The sequence below is a fragment of the Ambystoma mexicanum genome, chromosome 9 (assembly GCF_040938575.1).
Source record: "Ambystoma mexicanum isolate Mex_15411 chromosome 9, UKY_AmexF1_1, whole genome shotgun sequence".
Taxonomy (NCBI): Eukaryota; Metazoa; Chordata; class Amphibia; order Caudata; family Ambystomatidae; genus Ambystoma; species Ambystoma mexicanum.
Window position 1 is genome coordinate 353417854 of NC_090931.1, and position 18177 is coordinate 353436030.

Below are 18177 nucleotides of genomic sequence, written 5' to 3' on the forward strand. Positions count from 1 at the left end.
GCCAGAAAAGCTGAGAAATATCCAAAAGAATTGTATTGATTTTTGGAACATTGAGAGACTTGTAAGTGTGGGGAAGGGAACCCCTTCTTTTGATAAAGTGAACCATCCCGAATCTTGGGGGAAGGGAAAGCCCCATTTCCAACCATCAGCTGCAAGAAGCTCTGAACCTTTATTTGAACACTTCCTTTTTTGATGCTGACATCCTTACACATTATCTTCAAGTAGTTGTGAGGGCAATTATATGTTTTGGACAGAGACAGATATTTGCTTTGGACTTCGTGACAAAGGGTCTCATTATCGGTCCGGCGGTAACCATGCCGGTACTACCGGCGGGTTGCCGCCGGACCTGTAAAAGTTACCGGCACCTAGCTTCCCAGTAACGCCGGGACATTACAAGTCCCGGCAGACCGGGAACTAGGTGCAGATAAAATGTTCTTCCCCCATTCCTGTGGAGGTCCCTAGGACTTCATGGGAATGGGGAACACGGAAGCACTGGCACAGTTGTTAATGGTGCCGGTGCTTCTGTAACGGTCTGCTTACCGTGGCCGCTGGCAGGCAGACCTGTAATATGCCGGTCCGGAAAAAACAGTGCCGGCAATGTTGTTTTTGGACCGGCATAGTTGTAATTCGGCCAAAAGGCTCTCCTTAGTGTGAGAAACCAGAAGGTGTCTCAACCGCTAGTCCCCTGGGATCTCTCTCTTAGGTGGCCAGGGGACGGCCATCGCTTTTGGATCCAAACCCCGGGTGTGGACCAGTGCGGGAGGATCACCTGGGTGAGAGGGGTCTTCAGGGAGTGGGACACTGGATGGCGAGACACGGTATTCCCACCCCCTGTAACACCTTTACTGCATCCTACCATGTAGAATATGTGGGAACTTTAGCCTCCCTTACCCCCTTTCCCGTCACAAACACTTTCACATGGACAGCCTGCTCTGGTAGAAAATAGACTTGCACCCGAGCAGTGTACCTGACATGTCCCGCTAGTACGGTCAGGCAATTACTGACAATCACTCACACCTGACTTCCATTAAACTTCCCCACACGGATAAAAGGCAGAGCACAAGAGCACACTGTGAGCGAGGCGAAGCACACAAAGGAATGGCAGTTTCGAGTTGGCAGCTGAACGAGGGGAGAAAGACTGGAAACCAAGAAGGGTTTGCAAGGAGGGAAATACCCTTGACCTTGTCGGCAAGAAACCGTTTCTTTCCAGAAACCTTCAAAGCAGAAGGCATGAGGTCAGGAAACCGGACTGAATACTCCTGCATTGTGTGTTGGAGATACCGAAGGCCCTCCCACGTAACCAACCAAGTTGGGGAGTAAACATTGTGGTACAAGGGGTCCAAGCCTGAAGGAGGGAGACCCATGATAAATACTGGAAGTGAGAACTTGTGCATGTGAAGATCCTAATAGAAATGGATCTTTGTTATTTGTTTGTTATGACAGGCCCTCTGCTTTAAGAGACTGTTATTCGAAAAGATACTTTGGCAGAAGGCCCTGATGTCTATGCTTTGAACTGTGTCCTCGTGGCAGTAGGTTTATTAGTATAGGCCCTTTTATTTGGACAGAGACTCGACTAGGACTGCGTTATTATTATTTGATGGTCATAGCTTGCTCCCATCCTTAGATTTAGGTTAAATAGGCGTTCAACCAACCCATTGAAGTTCAATAAACACCCTTGAACTGAGATCACTTGTGTCTGTCTTTACTGTTTGATACCATGCCTGCCTTACATTAGTTTCACTTAGGTACTGAAACCTCACCTTCGCATAAGGCAAATTAGGCGTTTTCCCAACCTTCTCTTTTTTGAATAAAAGTTTATGACCCAGGTTTTATTCAGTTGTCTGTGTCTGCTTCTTGATGCCTTGACCCCCGCACCACCACCCTACTTAACCTATATGTGTAATGCCAAACATCAGATGATGGTCTCGCATGTTTGAAGTAGGGGTACATTAGAACTGACCACCGCTGATTTTTACACATATATTGGCTCTACTGGCTCAATCATGTGCTGTCTGTACCAGCAGTACTTATTTTAACCTTGGAGTTTATATGGGTAACTTTAGTAAAGTATATATTTTTTCAGTAAACCTGTGTTGTGTTTTCTTTGTTTAACTCTGTGGACTAACTGAACTGACCTTACCAACCCTCCTGTCCTCCTGTAATGAGGCCCATCTTCTCTGCCATTTCAGCTCCCTTTACAGAGGTTTTTCTTCTTTTTTGGGTTGGATATGTTGTCTCACCATTAGGTAAGGTAGTTGCACATTCTTAACCAGAGAACTCTGTAAAAATCTCTTTGAGTCACCTTTGGGCTTCCGGTCGCAATGGCGGGTGTGTTTTCATTGCCGTGAATTTTGAAGAGGTCTCCCTACGTGTAGAAACCTGTGGCCTTGGCTCTGGCACCCCATGGGTCTCTGGTACGGACCCGGACCTCTGAATGGCCGTATATCTGGACCCAATCAAAACTCTTAGAGATCGCCATGCAATGAGCAGAAAACAGTAGTATACAAATATGCTGTTTATTAGACCTTAATCACGCATGACTGCATGCCCCAGGACATCAGCCACCACAACTACCACAATGATGATGGACCATCCGGACGCAGCAGGCATAGCAATGCCTCAGTGACCCTGGTCAGGGGTCAGCAGGGCTGACCCCTGACAGTTAGAAACTGGCTCAAGGAAGGTCCCTTCTTCACAGTTGAGAGCAGCAGCAACGATGTTCGTGAGCCACAAGTGCAAAATCCAAAGCTCCAGCTCAGGGCAGCGACTTTAGCAGCAGAGAGGCCTGGTGTATCACTTCTGAAGTCCTCCTTTTGCATGACACTGATGCAAAATGTAGGACTTGTTGTTACCACTATTCCGAGGGAGAAAGACACTGTTGAGGGTCATCCCTGGTTGCAGTAGGGGCAGCAGCAGACACTGCTGGATGGTTTGGAGAATGGCGTTTCATTTTGTAGCAGTACACTGGGTCTTCTTCAGCAGTCCTCATCTTCAAATGTTTTGTTCCAGTGTCCGGCCTTCAGAATGCACCAAACTCCCGGCTGTTGGTTACCCCAAATCATCAATGTAAATTACTAGGCATGTCCAGTCATGGTCAGCAACAAACTCCACATCTGGCCAGCAGCACCCACCTCCTGGGAAGGATGTGTATTGGGGCCAGTCAGCCATGAACCCAGTCCTAACCAGTTCAGACACACAAAGGCACTTGCTCGAGAGTTCAGTCCAGATACTACTTAAGGGGATGCCCTTATATGGAGATTCCTGACCGGAGAGGGTAGGAAGCTGTCCAAAAAGCAAGATTGCTAAGTATAGGCCTTGTACAACATGACAAACCCATTTTTTCAATATATCGTTCTCGGAATGGCATTATGTGGTTAAAGAAAGATGGAAAAAATGGTTCACTGCCACCAGCCTGTCCGAGGCACATCATAAAGACATAAAACATGTTGCCAGACAAGAGGGGAAAAGGATGCAAACTACCCCTGCAGCACTTTACAATAAGATGCTATGGGCTCCAGTAAAAAAATACAGTAAAACATGGCTGAGGGAAATGGTACCCCGAAAAATGAATTAGGTAGTTGGTAAATGAATAAAAGGGCTTTAGCTTAAAAGTAAGGTCCAAGACATACACAAATATGCTAGGTGGAAATCTATGGTGGGGAAAAAGTAAAAGGAATGTGTCCCTAACACTGACAATTCTAGTAGACCTTTAAATCTGTGCATTCTTCTAGTAGACCTTTAAATCTGTGCTTTTTGGGTCTTCTCTATAACGTTCTTGAGCCTAATGTCCCTTTTCTGGGTCTTCCGATTGATCTAGTCGCTGGCCCAGTTCTCCATCCTTCAGCAGGCACCTGGTTGTCTGCTCATCTTCTGGTAGGGTTGCAAGACTTCCCAGCTGGAAGGTTTGCCACCATGTTGCTGCCTGTGACCTGTAAGTAAAAACTGGTAACCTTTTCACTGTAACTGTTAGACCACTATTGGATTTGTCCAACTAAAGCACATGGAGAAACTTTCTTGAGCTTCAAGTCCTTAAAAGTACCAGAGACACTTACCTATCTGTGAAACTGCATTGGGTTTCCCATGCATTCTGGAATTACTCTCACTTTTGCATGCATTCCTGTGGTTTTATATAACCTATTGTGGGGTTTTATATAACCTATTGTTTGATAAATCACTGCACTTCTCTGCTAAGACCTTTCTAAGTAGATAGTATTGTGCGTTTGTTTACCTGAACTTTCTACTGGTTTTAGGTGTTGGCAGGGTCCCTTATGCACCGCTTTACTGTTTTAAGCGCCCTGTAGATAAACCTAAAGCAAGTCAATGAATGGTTGTTTATTAGATGCCTTTGTTATAAGGAATATGCATAATTTCAGTAGATACTTTGCGGATAATAGTTTGGTGCATTTTATATCAGTCCTCTCCATTCATTAGAGCAAAGACACACATAGAGAAAGTTTGGACAAACATGGTGGACTTCATGTGCACACACTACATGTCTGGTCTTCTGGCCTCTCATTCGCGTGCCTTGTGGTACCGTGTGGGGAGTGGAGGGTGGAATACCTGGTAGTAGCGTCCAGGAGGACAAATACAAGATCCTGATATCAATACCGACCAAGAAAAGTCTTCAGAGGCCAGAAAACATGTGTGGGATCCTATAATTCTCAATGATTGCGAGTAAAAGCCTCCAAAAATGTGGAAATGAACTGTTGGCAGAGTGGGAAGGACTAAGAGACAATCCTAAGAAAAGACTGATTTGTTTATGTAATCTTAACCCTGTCCCATGGTCTTGGTCAAAATCGTAATCCCTGCTTGCGGTTTGGTAGGAAACAAAAAAGCACAAAGTCAACTTTTCTATGGTTTTGAGTGTTATGTTGATCCCTCGGCTGGGAATGTGCTCCTTATTGGCAGTTTTTGCGCCTGAACACTGCATAATTCTGACTGTCCCCATCCTCTTTCTTTTTAGGGTGCCATGTAGTCTCCAAAGCCCATGGAGGAAATGGACAGGATGTATGATCAATTACAAGTTTCACACGTAGTGACAACTAAAAGTCAATATTTCCCTTTTCCTCCATATGTCTTGGGTTTCCTTCCCCGGTAAATGTGTCATCAATCTTCTGTTCGTTTATTTGAATCTCAATGACTCAAAACATCATACATGGCTACATGAATGATAGGGTAGGATACCGTTTTTGAAGTTATGTATACCTAACTTGAAGGGTCTCCTCAACTTTTTTCTTGATTCCTTGTTTTTCACACCCTTTTTACTCTTAAGCAGGTTTATTCCAAAGTCTGACTGAGTGTGGCTCTACTTGTATGTGCTCTGACTTAGCCGTCCTCATGTCTCCCAGGCAGGGGTACCCCTCAGTGTCTCAGACAAGGTACTTCCCTGTTGGTGATGTGGCTAAGCTGGCTGTGGCTTTTTCAATTGTATAATATGGTTACAATGAGTGAAATCCATTTTGCTGGGCTATGTCTTTTTTGATCCCCTCCTTGATTACACCAAAATAGAGGTTGTCTTTGTTTGCCTGGAACACCCGAGTAGTCACATGCCTATCCCTTGTCACTCTTTGTGTATGTCAGAGGAAGTTGCCATCTTTGGCCACTGGGTGTCTATATCACAGCATTGGGGGCTGAATCTAGCCTGAAACCATTTCTGACTGGCATATTGTTTGGGCTGTATTTACTCATTACCTCCTGAGGAGGATAACAGCAAGACCCCTGTAGCCACACACCTTTTCTTCTGGTACTGCACTTAGGGAAGTCTACTGGTAGAGGAGGGACTGAAGTGCTGCATCACCCATCTTTGATGCTTCGAAGAAACTGATGGTGAAGACATGCCTCAAGAATGACCAGAATGAGCTTACAACGACCACCTTTCCCCTGATCCAATGGACACCACTGGGGCCTGTAATGACCTTTGTGCCTTGAACCGTAATGCAAAACTCACCCCCAGCTCTCCTTCTGTGGCTGACCCCTCCATGGTGTGACTTCTTAAACCTTTCTTTAATAATTTTATCCTTGGGGTCTCTTCAAGCCGACCCCCATCCTCCAAAGACAGTTTGTATGCCAGATTATTAGCTTTGATTCCTTTATACCCAACAAAAAAAGAGGAAGTAGATCATGGTTTCTAATGTTGTCACGCTATTTCAAATGTATTGGGAGCACACAACAGGGAAATGCAAGCACAGCTTGACATGCACATGTGCCCCAAATTAATTTTATAATTATTACTGAACAATAAGTTTTCTGGTACCGTCCCCTTTCTGGGTATAGTCATCTCAAACATATGGCGAAAAGGGATTTGGGGATTTAGGATTTCAGTAGTCAATATGGCAAGTAACTTGTTCCTCCTTTGTTATAGTCTTGTGAGAAACCTGCTGGTATTCTCCCACCTACTTCCCAGACATCTTCCATTCAAGTGACATGGGAAGGGCCATCACTTTTGGATCACGACCCTGGGGGTGGACAAGCGAGGGAGGATCACCTGAGTGGAATGTCACAGGGGATTGGGAGGAGAATACCCAAGGACGAGATATGGTATTCCCCCTTTCCCAATTATCTACCAACCCACTCTCCCTCAGCCTTAATGAGGTATTTCAATCACACCCCATCTCCCCCTCCCCATTTCCAATAAACACTGGGACGAGGAAGAGGCGATTGGAGCAATTATGATTATCCATAGAAACAACATAGGGATACAAAGGGAGGCCTACCCTTTAACACGGGAGCCAAGCAGTAGAAGAAAGCGTGAGGAAGGCCTGGAGAAGAACGGAGTACCGAGACGCTGACCCGGTATGCCAGAGGGTGTGCACCGTGGCTAGGGAGCCGTGTTTCCAAGGAGCCAGAGTGAGGCGCTCGACAGCAAGCTGCTGGCCGTGCTTAAGAAACTTCTCATTCCCTTGGGATGTGTGCCATTCCCAAGGTTGTCAGAGGGGCAGGTGATGAGACCCTGACCTAAACCTATTTGACCTGCTTGCCGGCGCCACGCTACTGTTGGTGAGTTTCATGAAACTGAGAGAAACTCTGTAGCGTGTGCGTGGCTAGAGAAGGAGGATCGTTGAAAGATGAGCCTGGTCAGCGAAAGTGGGACGAAAATAAGCAAAGTGCGCTGGTGGCGCGGAAACAGCCAAGAGTGGAGTGGATGGGAGAGGGATCCAAAAGTAAATGAGAGGGGGTGCAAGTGACCTGAAACCGAAAGAGACAGCAAAGAGACAGTGAGAAGGAAAACGGGCAGTAAAGAGAGGGCCCAAGAAACCCAAAAGAAATAGAGAGTGCAAGACGCACGTTAAAGGGCAAATGAAGGTGCAAGATTGCACAGTGAGAAACTGAATGTGCAAGAGAACACTGAAAAGTAAGGAGAACAGTGCAAGAGGCACAGAAAGGTGGACAGAAGGTGCAAGTGTGCACGACAGAAAAAGATGTGCAGGAAGCACAGTAAAGTGGAAAAGGACGAAGTGGAAGCGGTATAGTAGAGGAAAAGATGCCAGAGAATAAGGAGAGAGGGGTTGGAGGTCAGAGTGGTCGTGCCTGGGAGGAGCAAAAGAACCCAGTGTTCTCGACGGTGAAAGGCACATCCTGACAAGAGCAATGTTTTGTTGGTTGAACTTCGTAAAGAGGTGCCTAGGCTTGGGGAAGGGAAACCTGAGAGACTTTTTGTTTGGAACTGGAAGGACCGAAGCTTGAGGAATGGAACCCCTAGAGATCCAGAGACATTGTGAACTCTATTGACTTGCTGCAAGAGCCCTACGTGAAAGGTCCAAGGGCAACCTTTTTGAGTTGAACTATTTTGAAGTGGCAGAACTACACCTATTGGTAAGACTACCTGAAACCAACTGTGGTTTACATTTCGTTCTGAATCACCATTTTTCCTTTAAGGAGACCCCCCTATCACATTTTGTTTAAGAGTGATGGTAAGCATAGGTTTTGACACAGACAAACTTTGGTTTCGGATTTACGGACATCGACTGCCCTTAGAAACATCAGTTGAGGGAACAACCCCCTTATAGTTAGTCCCAGATACGCATTACACCAACCCCACAAAGTTTGATAATAAAGGTTTTCAAACTGTTAATTTTGAGTCTATGTCACTCTTGATACAATGCCTGTCTCAGCCTTTTTATTTGCTTGCCTTTGGTGTCATTCCTACCAAGTGTCTTGCACTTCAATCATATCTGATCCTCTTACTTTCTGTCCCATTTGCCTTCTTTGAGTCTTATTCCCTGCACTGTTTCACTTTCAGTCTGTTTATTCTCTTGTATTTTGTTTAATTCTCCATTGTCATTTCTCAAATTCTGTTCTGCCTCTCTGTTTCTTTGTGTCTTGCTCTGTTTATGCTGGTCTTATTGTATTGGTGTCTAGCTCATTTGCTTTCCTCTTGTCTCCTGCAGGGACAGACTGATTGATCAACTTTATAGAGAAATACGTGCTTTGAAAGAAGAACTGGAGCTTTTTAAGACTGAGGTGAAGACAGAGATGAGCTTCTTGTGAGATCTGCACACCTCATTCAAATAGAACAGAATTTTCTTAAAGACTGTCAATGTAATATTTGACTGAAAGTCTCTCCTTCATGGGATGGGCACATCATTATTCAGGTGTTTTTTGCTAATGGATTGTGTTTTACCTGTGGATTTAGGCATCTCTTGTGAATGCTATGGCCACCTGTAACATCCTTTCAAAGTACTCATCCTTGATATGACCTCCATACTTAGGTGGGAATTATTGCTGTGATTGGGGATGCATGCTGCATCTGACATTTGCAACCCTTCAATTGGGGGAGGGTTATTAGCAGAGCAGTACGGTGAAGAAGTGCTGAAATTACTTTCCAGCTTGTCTCAGCATGGGTTGTTCAATTTGACTGTATTGGCCTCCTTACTAATTAGATCAGCCTATGTGCCCTGGTTTATAGTGATTTTTTCAACAATCAAAGTTCCTACATACAAAGGTTTCGACACAAAAGCATCGAAAAAAAAGTTTTGAATGCATTTTTTAAAATTGTCTTCTTTTAATGGGGTGGGGAGTTCCTGCCCCAACCACCAGTTTTCTTTTTTAAAACAAATGTTTTTTCTTTACGAAACTAAAATAAAACCGGTAACATGAAAAATAAAATGCATTCGAAATTTATTTTTTGAAACTTTCTCTTCGAAACTTTTGTATGTAGAAACTATTTTTTCGAAAATATAACTGGATACCTGTGCCCTTGCATGGCTTTAGGCTTGCCATTTATATTAACCAATAGCAGCAGTGGGGTTTGACATTTAAATACCTTGGATTTGACTGGGGTGATGACTGGAAGAGGGAGGGTAAGTCAGCCTCTGGGTGCCTCTCAAGCCATTTGGGCATCTCCACCCTCAATGCTGCAATTTCACAATTCTTCTCATCACCCAGGGACTTAGAATTAAGATTGGCTTAGTGTTTGTTAATTAACTTTCACATGCATGTGCATAGACCAAAACTGACTTTAAATAACACTTTGTTTATTTTGCACATTCATACATTGTACCTGGTCTTGATCTAGTCATGAATCCTTTTAAATTGGCTGCTTTGTAATCAATCTCTCTCTACGTTTCACTTGGGAGTGTTAGACTATTTTATCCATAGATTCATCACTCTTTACTGTTACTTATATTATGTTAGTTTCCCTTACTAGCTGCCTCGTTATGTAGGTTGTCAAATATGGGCAAGGGAAAGGCAGTCATTTCACCTTAGGAAACTACCTTCTAAGTGATTGTTTATTGACTGGTGCTATAGATGCATATTTGAAAAAGGTTGTGTGTGAAGAGGAGGTCTACAGTAGCACCGTAGAATCAAACTGAATGCTGCTTGTGTCATCGTTTACACACCTGTATTGTAAAATAAGCCAGCGTCAAGGAGATTGAAACTGGAGAGAGCGTCAAGGCGTGTAATAATCCTGACCCTATCACTAAACGTGAAAGAACACATCGCAATATGATACAGCTGAGTGGAGCTAAGATTAGAGATCGCACACAGGACCTAATTTCGTAGCTCTGTGATCCTCAGCATTAATTCCTAGGCACCTTTACATCCATTTGGTGCCAAGTTCCCTACAAATAATCCTCCCATTAAACTAAACATATTGTGGGCTGAGTACAATAAATAATAGCGGAAAAACACTGAATACAAAGAAGAGTAATGCCACTGCAAAACATATTGCTCGTCCTATCATGGAACCAACCTGCCACTGATGTGTTATCAGAACTATGCATGCTGGTCTCCTACCAAATATAGAATCCAGAAAATGTTCCTTGGAATTAATCCAGGAAATCACAGTGCACTCTCAAGAGTAAAGTCTACAAATCATTAACAGAAATGCTAACACTTAATATATATAGGAGTTGTAGTTTATGAGCAACAAATCGAATACATTATTCCTTTTAAGTAAATTCATTAAAGTAATACAGCATTTGTTTAAGGAAATTCAACCTGACACGAATAGTGTAACAAAATTATTTTAGTAAATCATCAATCTACTGTAAGCGAAACACAATGATTCCTATCCATTGTAATTCACTTATTTAAACATTTAACATACTGTAGTGCACCCTTGACAAAGGGTAATTATTCAAACAAAGGATGTTTCAACACAAAGAAATGTTCCTGGCGTATCCACAGGACTAATCTCATCTGTAAAGCATGAACGTGATGTTATATGTTCAGTTTGAGATTCCTGTTCTTGCTACGTGTTTTCGGGATCAACTCCCTTCTTCAGGCAATGGAAACTCACTTCCTAAAAATTAAAAAGGAGTAACTCATAACTCAACTTATCTACAAACTTCATTGAGTAAAGTCCATCACTAAGAAATTGACGAACCTGATAAGTAATCAGACATATGTTCACCTTTTGGAAATTGTCAACTGTTGGGTCTCAATGGCCCAAAGACTATTCTGAAGAGAAAAAAGATGAAAGTACACAACATTTTGATTGAAAGATCTTGCTGAAGAGACTGGGTAACTTAACAGTAATCTCTCTCATAGAAGGACAATAAAAAGGAAAAGCACTCACTGTTCTTTTTCAATGATACAAAGTAATTCCAAAGTAGTGGCCTTCTGGTGATATCATAAGGATATGTATACTCGTCACCTTTTCTAATGGTTGCTATTTCTCTCACCAAATATGACTATTTTAAAGTTGCTGGCTAGCTGGACCCACTTGTATTTATTTGAAGAACAGATTTGAATTCCGATCAGACATGACTTGCAATAACACATTTGCAGGTGTCACAAGCATTCTCCAGAACAGCGTACAATAGCAGAAAGTTTAAAACAAGTTATGAGCCAATTTGAGGGTGTGAACAAAGTGGGGACATACACCAGGGACAAAACAAACAAAAAGAACTGAACAGGTGACTTCCAGTTGTATAATTAATCTCGGGATAAGTTGGGGGTCAATGGCCTCAAACTAAAGAGGAATACTGTACAAAAATGAAAAATGACATTATTGCAAGGCACTAGAGGCAGTGGTGATATGAGGTAAGCAGGATGGGAGAAAGGTCAGGAGAGCCCCCTCTTGCTAAGTCAGTGACATTTTAGCCAAGCTTTGAAGAGATCCATTGGGCAGACTTTGATTGTGATGGGCAGCAGGTTCCAAAGGAGTGGGGTAACTAAACAGAACTAGCGGAAGCATGGGACAGTGAGGTTGAGTGCTGAGGAAGAGCGGTGGGAACTGGGTGGTTAGTAGATGAATACAATCAGTCCATTGCTGAGGAGCAAAACCTTTTATAATTTTGTATTCTGGGAGAGGGAACTTGACAAGACAACGGTTGTGCATGAAAAGCCAACTAGCATGGTGTCGATAAGTAGAGGTGGGGTGGGTTTGGGTAGATTGCAAACAGTGTGGGAAGCGAAGATAAGGACTTTATCTAGACTGAGGAAAAGGCAGAAAGGAAGGGCATGGAGTAGACATGAGAAGTCATATTGTCTGAGTAGAGTTTTCATAGAATGGCGAGTAAGAAATAGCAGAATCTTACAAATGTTGAAGAGGTTAATACAAGCGGCAGAGGAGGTGGTACTGATTAATTGTTGCATTCGGAGTTCACTATCAAAGAGGATCCCGAGATTGCTCACCTTTGGCAGGGCTCAAGAGTGGCAGACGGGAAAGAGAAAGGAGAGGGGACGTAGGGATGCCAGAAAGATAACTTCTGTTTTTGAAGTGTTACGCATGAGGCAGCATCCTTTCTGAGATGGCTGGGATGAAGGAGGGAAAGGAGAAAAGCTTCAGTGCCAGCAAAAAGGTGATCGTGAAATCCAAAGGACGAGAAGTCTTTGTAGGGCAGAGGTATAGAGAGTGAAGAGCAGAAGTTCAAGGACTGAAATTTGATGAATGAAGACAGCGAGACGGCTGAGGTCAGAGGTATGCAATTTCCAGATGATTTTAAAGGAGCAACCTTCCAGGTAGGAGGCAATCGAGCCAAGAGCAGATTTGCATAAACCAAGGTTGTGGATAGTGAGAAGACAGGGCGAGCGGTTTACAGTGTCGAAAGGGGCTAAAAGTTCCAAAAGGATGAATGTAGAAGAGAGTTTGGAGTGGTGAGAGTTAGGAAAGATTTCTCTTTCTGCAACTTTCCCTCCATAGTTTGCTATGAAACCCAATTTCTATGCGTGGTGTTTATTCTGACCTGACTCTTTTAAGGGAAGCAAAGCCTTCAGCTTCACTTCCATTGCCTTTTGCTCATTGTTATCGGGCAACTGATCAGTCCTTCAGACTATCAGTACTGGGAAACTTTGTTTTCCTTTTGAATTCTTGTACTTTTTAAAATTGCACACAGCACTGCACCTTACAGTGCAGTTAAATGCTGTATCACCTTAGCTTTTTTACACATGAGATTTTTGGTTACTTTTATATGTGCCTAAAGACAAGCCTTGTGGCAGCAGATATATTTTACCATTTTTGGTGTGCACATTTGCATTTACTGCGTTTGGCTACTAAACGTGGCTAATGCCCTAAAATGACCATGCCACAAGATGTTGGCTTGTTCTTTTACCATATCGTAGTTTGGCCTTCTGCCTGCCTACTCAGAAAAATCCTTAGGTCATGCACTTGCCAGGTAAGGGTGCTGCTTTCGCAGGCTAGTGACTTCTTTCTGTGTGTGGCCCATGAAGAATGTGGGATTGCCTAGTCCAAGTCCATATCCTTGGTGCCAGACCGTCTAGGTGTGGGGCAAATGTGAAACCAGTAGTTGTCCCTGATTGGACAACTACTGGCTGTTTGGATTGTGCAGACCCTTACCATTGGTGGGCTTGGACATTCTTCCAGCTCAGATTTTGTATAAGTGGAGGTCCTCTGAGCCCTTTCTTCAGATCATCATTGGAGCCAAGAATCCCTCGAAGAAGAGCAACCTGCTGAAGATACAATGACGACTCCTGGAGTGGGCCCAGCATTCCTTCCAGTATCCACCCCGGGGAAGCCCTGCTTCGCTGACTGATCTCCGAAGACCCTATGCAGTGCTTCAGCCCTTGAACTAGTGGCACCAACTAGGCTTGACACATTCTTGAGGATTGTGCCCTTCTGAGCCTTCAGAAATGTCCCTCTCTCATGGGCTACCTCGCCAGAAGCATTGCCGTTCTGTGTCCGAGTCCAGAGCTTCAGTGGTCACAAGCTTGTGCCACTAGTAGCCTTTTCCTCGAATTTCAGCTTTCCACCTTCATGAGAACCTGTCCTGGAGCAGCTTCTGTGACCGCGACTGGAAGAACATTTGTCACCTGAGTGTAGAGACTGTCCCTGGAACACGGCTTTTTCCAACCTGTGAAGTGTCCTGAAGAGGTCTGCTTCAGTGGTTCTTTCATTTCTTCATCGACAGAGAGAGTTTGCGCCTTGTAGTTGTTCCTGACCAGAAGAATCCTCGAACCTGCAACTCCTCGACACTTCTCACCGCTATCAGGTAATATTATCCCCACCAAAAATATTGCCGTATAAATGGTCGTCAGTAACGGCCATAGGCAATATTTTTGGTGGGGATAATATTAGGAGCGGGGGAAGCAGGGGTGTCCCCCGCTCCTTTTAAAAATAATACAGGGGGTGTCCCCCGTAGGTTCCATGCCTTAATATCGCCGCACAAATATGGCAATATTTTTGCGGGGATATTAACACATGGAACCTTCTCACCAGAACCAACATTGGACGATCAAGCACCCAGCGACCCGACCCCCCAGATGATGCTGATCAACATCTTGGAAAATCAGAGACGGAGGGGGGGTCGAAGAGGGGGGTGAGTAAATACGATGTACCTCCCCTGCCCACACACCCGCCGTCCTCCATAGGGAACACGTCCCTTTGTCTCCTTATTCCACTCCACTCACCTTTTGGTTGTCAAACCTGGGTCTAGTATCCTGCTGAAAAACATAAACCTTAAGTTTATTGAACTTACCTACAGATACTCCATTCTGGTGAGAAACCTTGTGGCTACTGTTACTTAAGATAGATTGTCTTGTGATTTGGTTCCATCATTTACTGCATCTAAAATACTTATCTGCTTTGCTAGCTTGGTTACTTAATGTATATTTCAAACTAAGGTGACTGTATATATTTGTATCATAGAGTGTTATATGATAATACTACCTGTTAGATTCATTGTTAAGTGTGTTCAGAAGGCCTATAATAAATAACTGTATTTTTATACTTGACTGTCTAAATTGAATTATTGTGTCATACGGTGTGGACTCCTTGAGGGACCCTGACCCCACTCATTCTCTCCTGAAATAAGCCTTGGCTGCTCTCCATTGCTGCTGTGTGTGGGCTAAGCTCTCAGAGTTCCATGTTCACTATAAGTAGGGTAGCCCCCTAAAATCTGTCCACCAGGCCAGATCTAGAAATCCATCTTAACAGCGAACTTCACAGATAACATTAGAGACATGAGTGAGGGCAGTCTTGGTGGAGTGTTTACTATGGAAGCCAGACTGAAGTGGATCTCCAAGGCCATTATCCTCAAGGTATTTAGTGACCCGTTTGAAGACCTCCCGCTCAAGGACCGTTGAACAATGGGAAACTGGACGATAGTTCGCAGGGATGTTTGTGTGAGCAGAGAGATTCCTCAAAAGGGTAGGACCGGTGCACATTTGGAGGAGTCAGGGAAGGGTCTGGGGGGGTGGAGGATCGGAGAGGTGGTTCAAGATCTCATAGAGGCAGACAGTTTTGAGATGAAGTTGTTGACCGTTTGAGGTAAACTGCTTGATAGGAGTGCCAAATGGGTGATCATTCACTAGGGGACAGGTAGTTATTAGATGTGGTGTTGAGAGGTTATGGGCCAATGGGTGGAGGATGTGGAAGGAGGGTTGTGAGTGTCACACATTTTCTACTTTGTAGAGGAAATGTGTGCAAAGTCATTAGCCGAAAGGGAGGAGGCAATGGATATTGGCTTCGGCGGTCTGAGCAAAGCTTGCCTCTACTCTCTACTAAGAAAAGGTAATCATGAAGCGCACAAATGGCCTGATGTCTCCAGTCATGGTAAAACACGAACTACCAATTTCAGGGAAGCAGCAATTTCACTCTCTTGCAAGAGAGTTGTCATTGAGCCAGTCTTCAAGCAAGGGATTAGTTTGGCCCCAAATGCTAATGCCCAGCTCGTGGCTTGATTCTACCACAAAGTTATTTGAATGAGTCTTGCAGAGAAGACCAACTGATTGGTCAACTAATAATGGGGTAATTGCGGCATCACAACTTGGGTTTCTCAGTTGTCCCAACTGGCATGCTTAAATATATAATGGCATTATACAGAGGCAACACTGTATGCATTTGATTTGGTTTGGCAGGTGTGAGAAACCTGACAGTATTGTCCCACCCTCTCCCTCGGGATCTTCCATTCAGGTGGCCAAGGAAGGGCCATCGCTTTTGGATCCCGTCCCTCGAGGTGGACAAGCGAGGGAGGATCACCTGAGGGTAGGGTCATAAGGGATTGGAAGGAGGATACCAAAGGGCGAGAGAATCCAACTCCCTCTCCCCATTTCCAACCAATACTGAGATGACGAAGAGGCAACTAAGATCAGTAAAGATTACCCATAGGAATAACATGTGAAAAATAAGGCCAACCTACTCTGAAAGAATCTAAACTGTCCCATTAATAGTGAGGCAGGGTCAGGCATTCACTAGTAACTATTCACAAGTGGCCCCACTTGGCTGGTCTTTTGGTCTCACACAACATGAGTGAGTAGGAGAGCAGGCAGAAATCAAGTTGGAAGGATAGCCAAGACGCCAGAGCTGCACAGGACCAGAGGCCAAAGACCGAGACACTGAGGAGCTGCAGATCGCAAGTGCAGCAGCATGGCGAAGGAGCCATGTCTCCAGGGAGCCCAAGAGAGTCTGCATATGGAAGCGGAGGGGCGTGCTGGTCTCCTGCGGCAAATGCAAATGCTTGTTGTCCTGGGCCAGTGAGACAGCTCAGGAGTGTCCTAGGAGCAGGCAGTGAGACCCTGACCTCGGAATGAAGAACCGGTAAGAAGCCGAAGTGCAGTAGTTAGCCCAGTGAGTCTGTAAGTGTTGCAGCACCGGGTTGTGAAGAGCGTGATACAAAGTGGCTTGTGAAACGCGTAAGAAAGAGGACCGCGTTTGTTAAAAGAAAACTAGTGAAGTTAAAGGGAAGACTTCAAAGATTTGAAAGTAACAGTGCCAGCGCAAGGCTAGAGAGGCACACATATGTGTAGTAACAAGGGAAAATAACATCGGACATTGAATTGCTAAGTGGAAAAGGCGCAGGAAGCCCACCGGAAAAGGTGCAAGAGGCATGAAAGTGTAAAGAGGGGCAAGAAACCCCTGAAGCTGGTGCAGGAAACAGAAGATAAAAAGGTGTCAGGAGCAAGAAATCAAGAGAGGGGCAAAAGGGTCAGAGTGGTCGCACTGAGGAAAAGTAAAGAACATGCTGTTTTCGAAAGCCTCTGATTCTACCCCATGAAACGATGATGTGTAAGAGATTTTGTGTAAAGTAAAGTCGTATCCTGACCAGCTGAATTGATGTTTGGAACTGGAGGGGCCTAAGATTGAGAAAAGGCGGCCGTTGAAACCAAAAAGGAACTGATTGTAATTGTTTATTTGTAAAATGCTTATACACAAGTGAAGTGCTTCCTAGCGTATATATGGTGGTTTTTTTAAGCTTGAGGCCTGAGCTCAGGGAAGCGAACCCTGATAGGCCTATTGAGGAATCATCTTTGTGGCATTGACCAAATTGAACCTGGTGAGACGACCAACTGAAACCAACTCTGGTTTTTGCTATTTTTTTTAACCACCATTGTTTCCTTTTTAAAAAGACTTCCTATCACATTTTTGTACAGCGTGAGATCAAGCATAGGTTTAGATACAGACCTACTTTTATTTTGGACTATTAGATGATGACGGCCATTAGAAACATCAGTTAAGGGGTCCATCCCTTTAGAGTTAGGGCCATTTAGGCATTTTACCAACCCAGGAACCCTAGTAAATAAAGGTTTCAAAACAAATGCTTTGAGTCTGTGTCTATCTTGAAACCCTGCCTGTCTCACACAGCGCTACAAACTGCATTGTCCATCAGGGTTACGTCTTTGACCGCTTATTTTTTCATTTCCTATTTAAATGGGTTGAATAATATGTGGTAGAAAACTTCGGCTGATTTGCCAATAGTAGAGGGGTGTCACGCTCCCTTGCTCTTGTTTGCTGATGATGCAGTGGTCGGTTTATAGTCATAATGTCGAAAACAAAAATGTCGAAAGTCATAATGTAGAAAAACAAATGTCGAAAAAAAAGTCACATTTTTTTTCAATACGTTTTTTTTTCAAATGGGGGGGTTCCACCCAACCCCCACCCCCTTTTTTTTTGTATTTTACCCATTTTTTATACTTAGCAAACCCAAAAAATACATATAAATAAAAAAAATAATAGATTCAACATTTTTTTTTCGACATTTTTATTTCAACATTTTGACTGACCACCGCAGTGGTCTTGGCGGCGAAAATGCAAAAGACCGTTTCTTGTGGTTTGTCAGTTCCCAGTTTTGCAGTGATCATGCTTTGATCACCAACTCAGAGAAATCAAAAATAAGAGTGCAATATAACTTGCAGGTAAATTTCATTACACTGTTCTGGTCTTTCTCATCACCACCTTTACATACTTGAGGCACCGCCTACTGAGAGCGTCTCGCGACTATCCTTTCCTAAACTACTTGGGAGGTGGAGCTTTTTAGTTTAGTCCCTTCTCCCTGT

The 18177-nt window shown here is 43.9% G+C and overlaps 1 protein-coding gene across 3 annotated transcripts in view; it reads left to right on the top strand.

Annotated features, from left to right (window-relative positions):
* The window catches only part of HIP1 (huntingtin interacting protein 1), a 1552273-nt gene that overhangs the window by 639047 nt on the left and 895049 nt on the right, over positions 1–18177 (top strand). For all 3 annotated transcript variants that reach the window (XM_069614772.1, XM_069614774.1, XM_069614773.1), the window contains exon 13: positions 8388–8460. In XM_069614772.1, coding sequence (XP_069470873.1) covers positions 8388–8460 — 73 coding nt within the window. The remainder of the gene's footprint in view (positions 1–8387; positions 8461–18177) is intronic.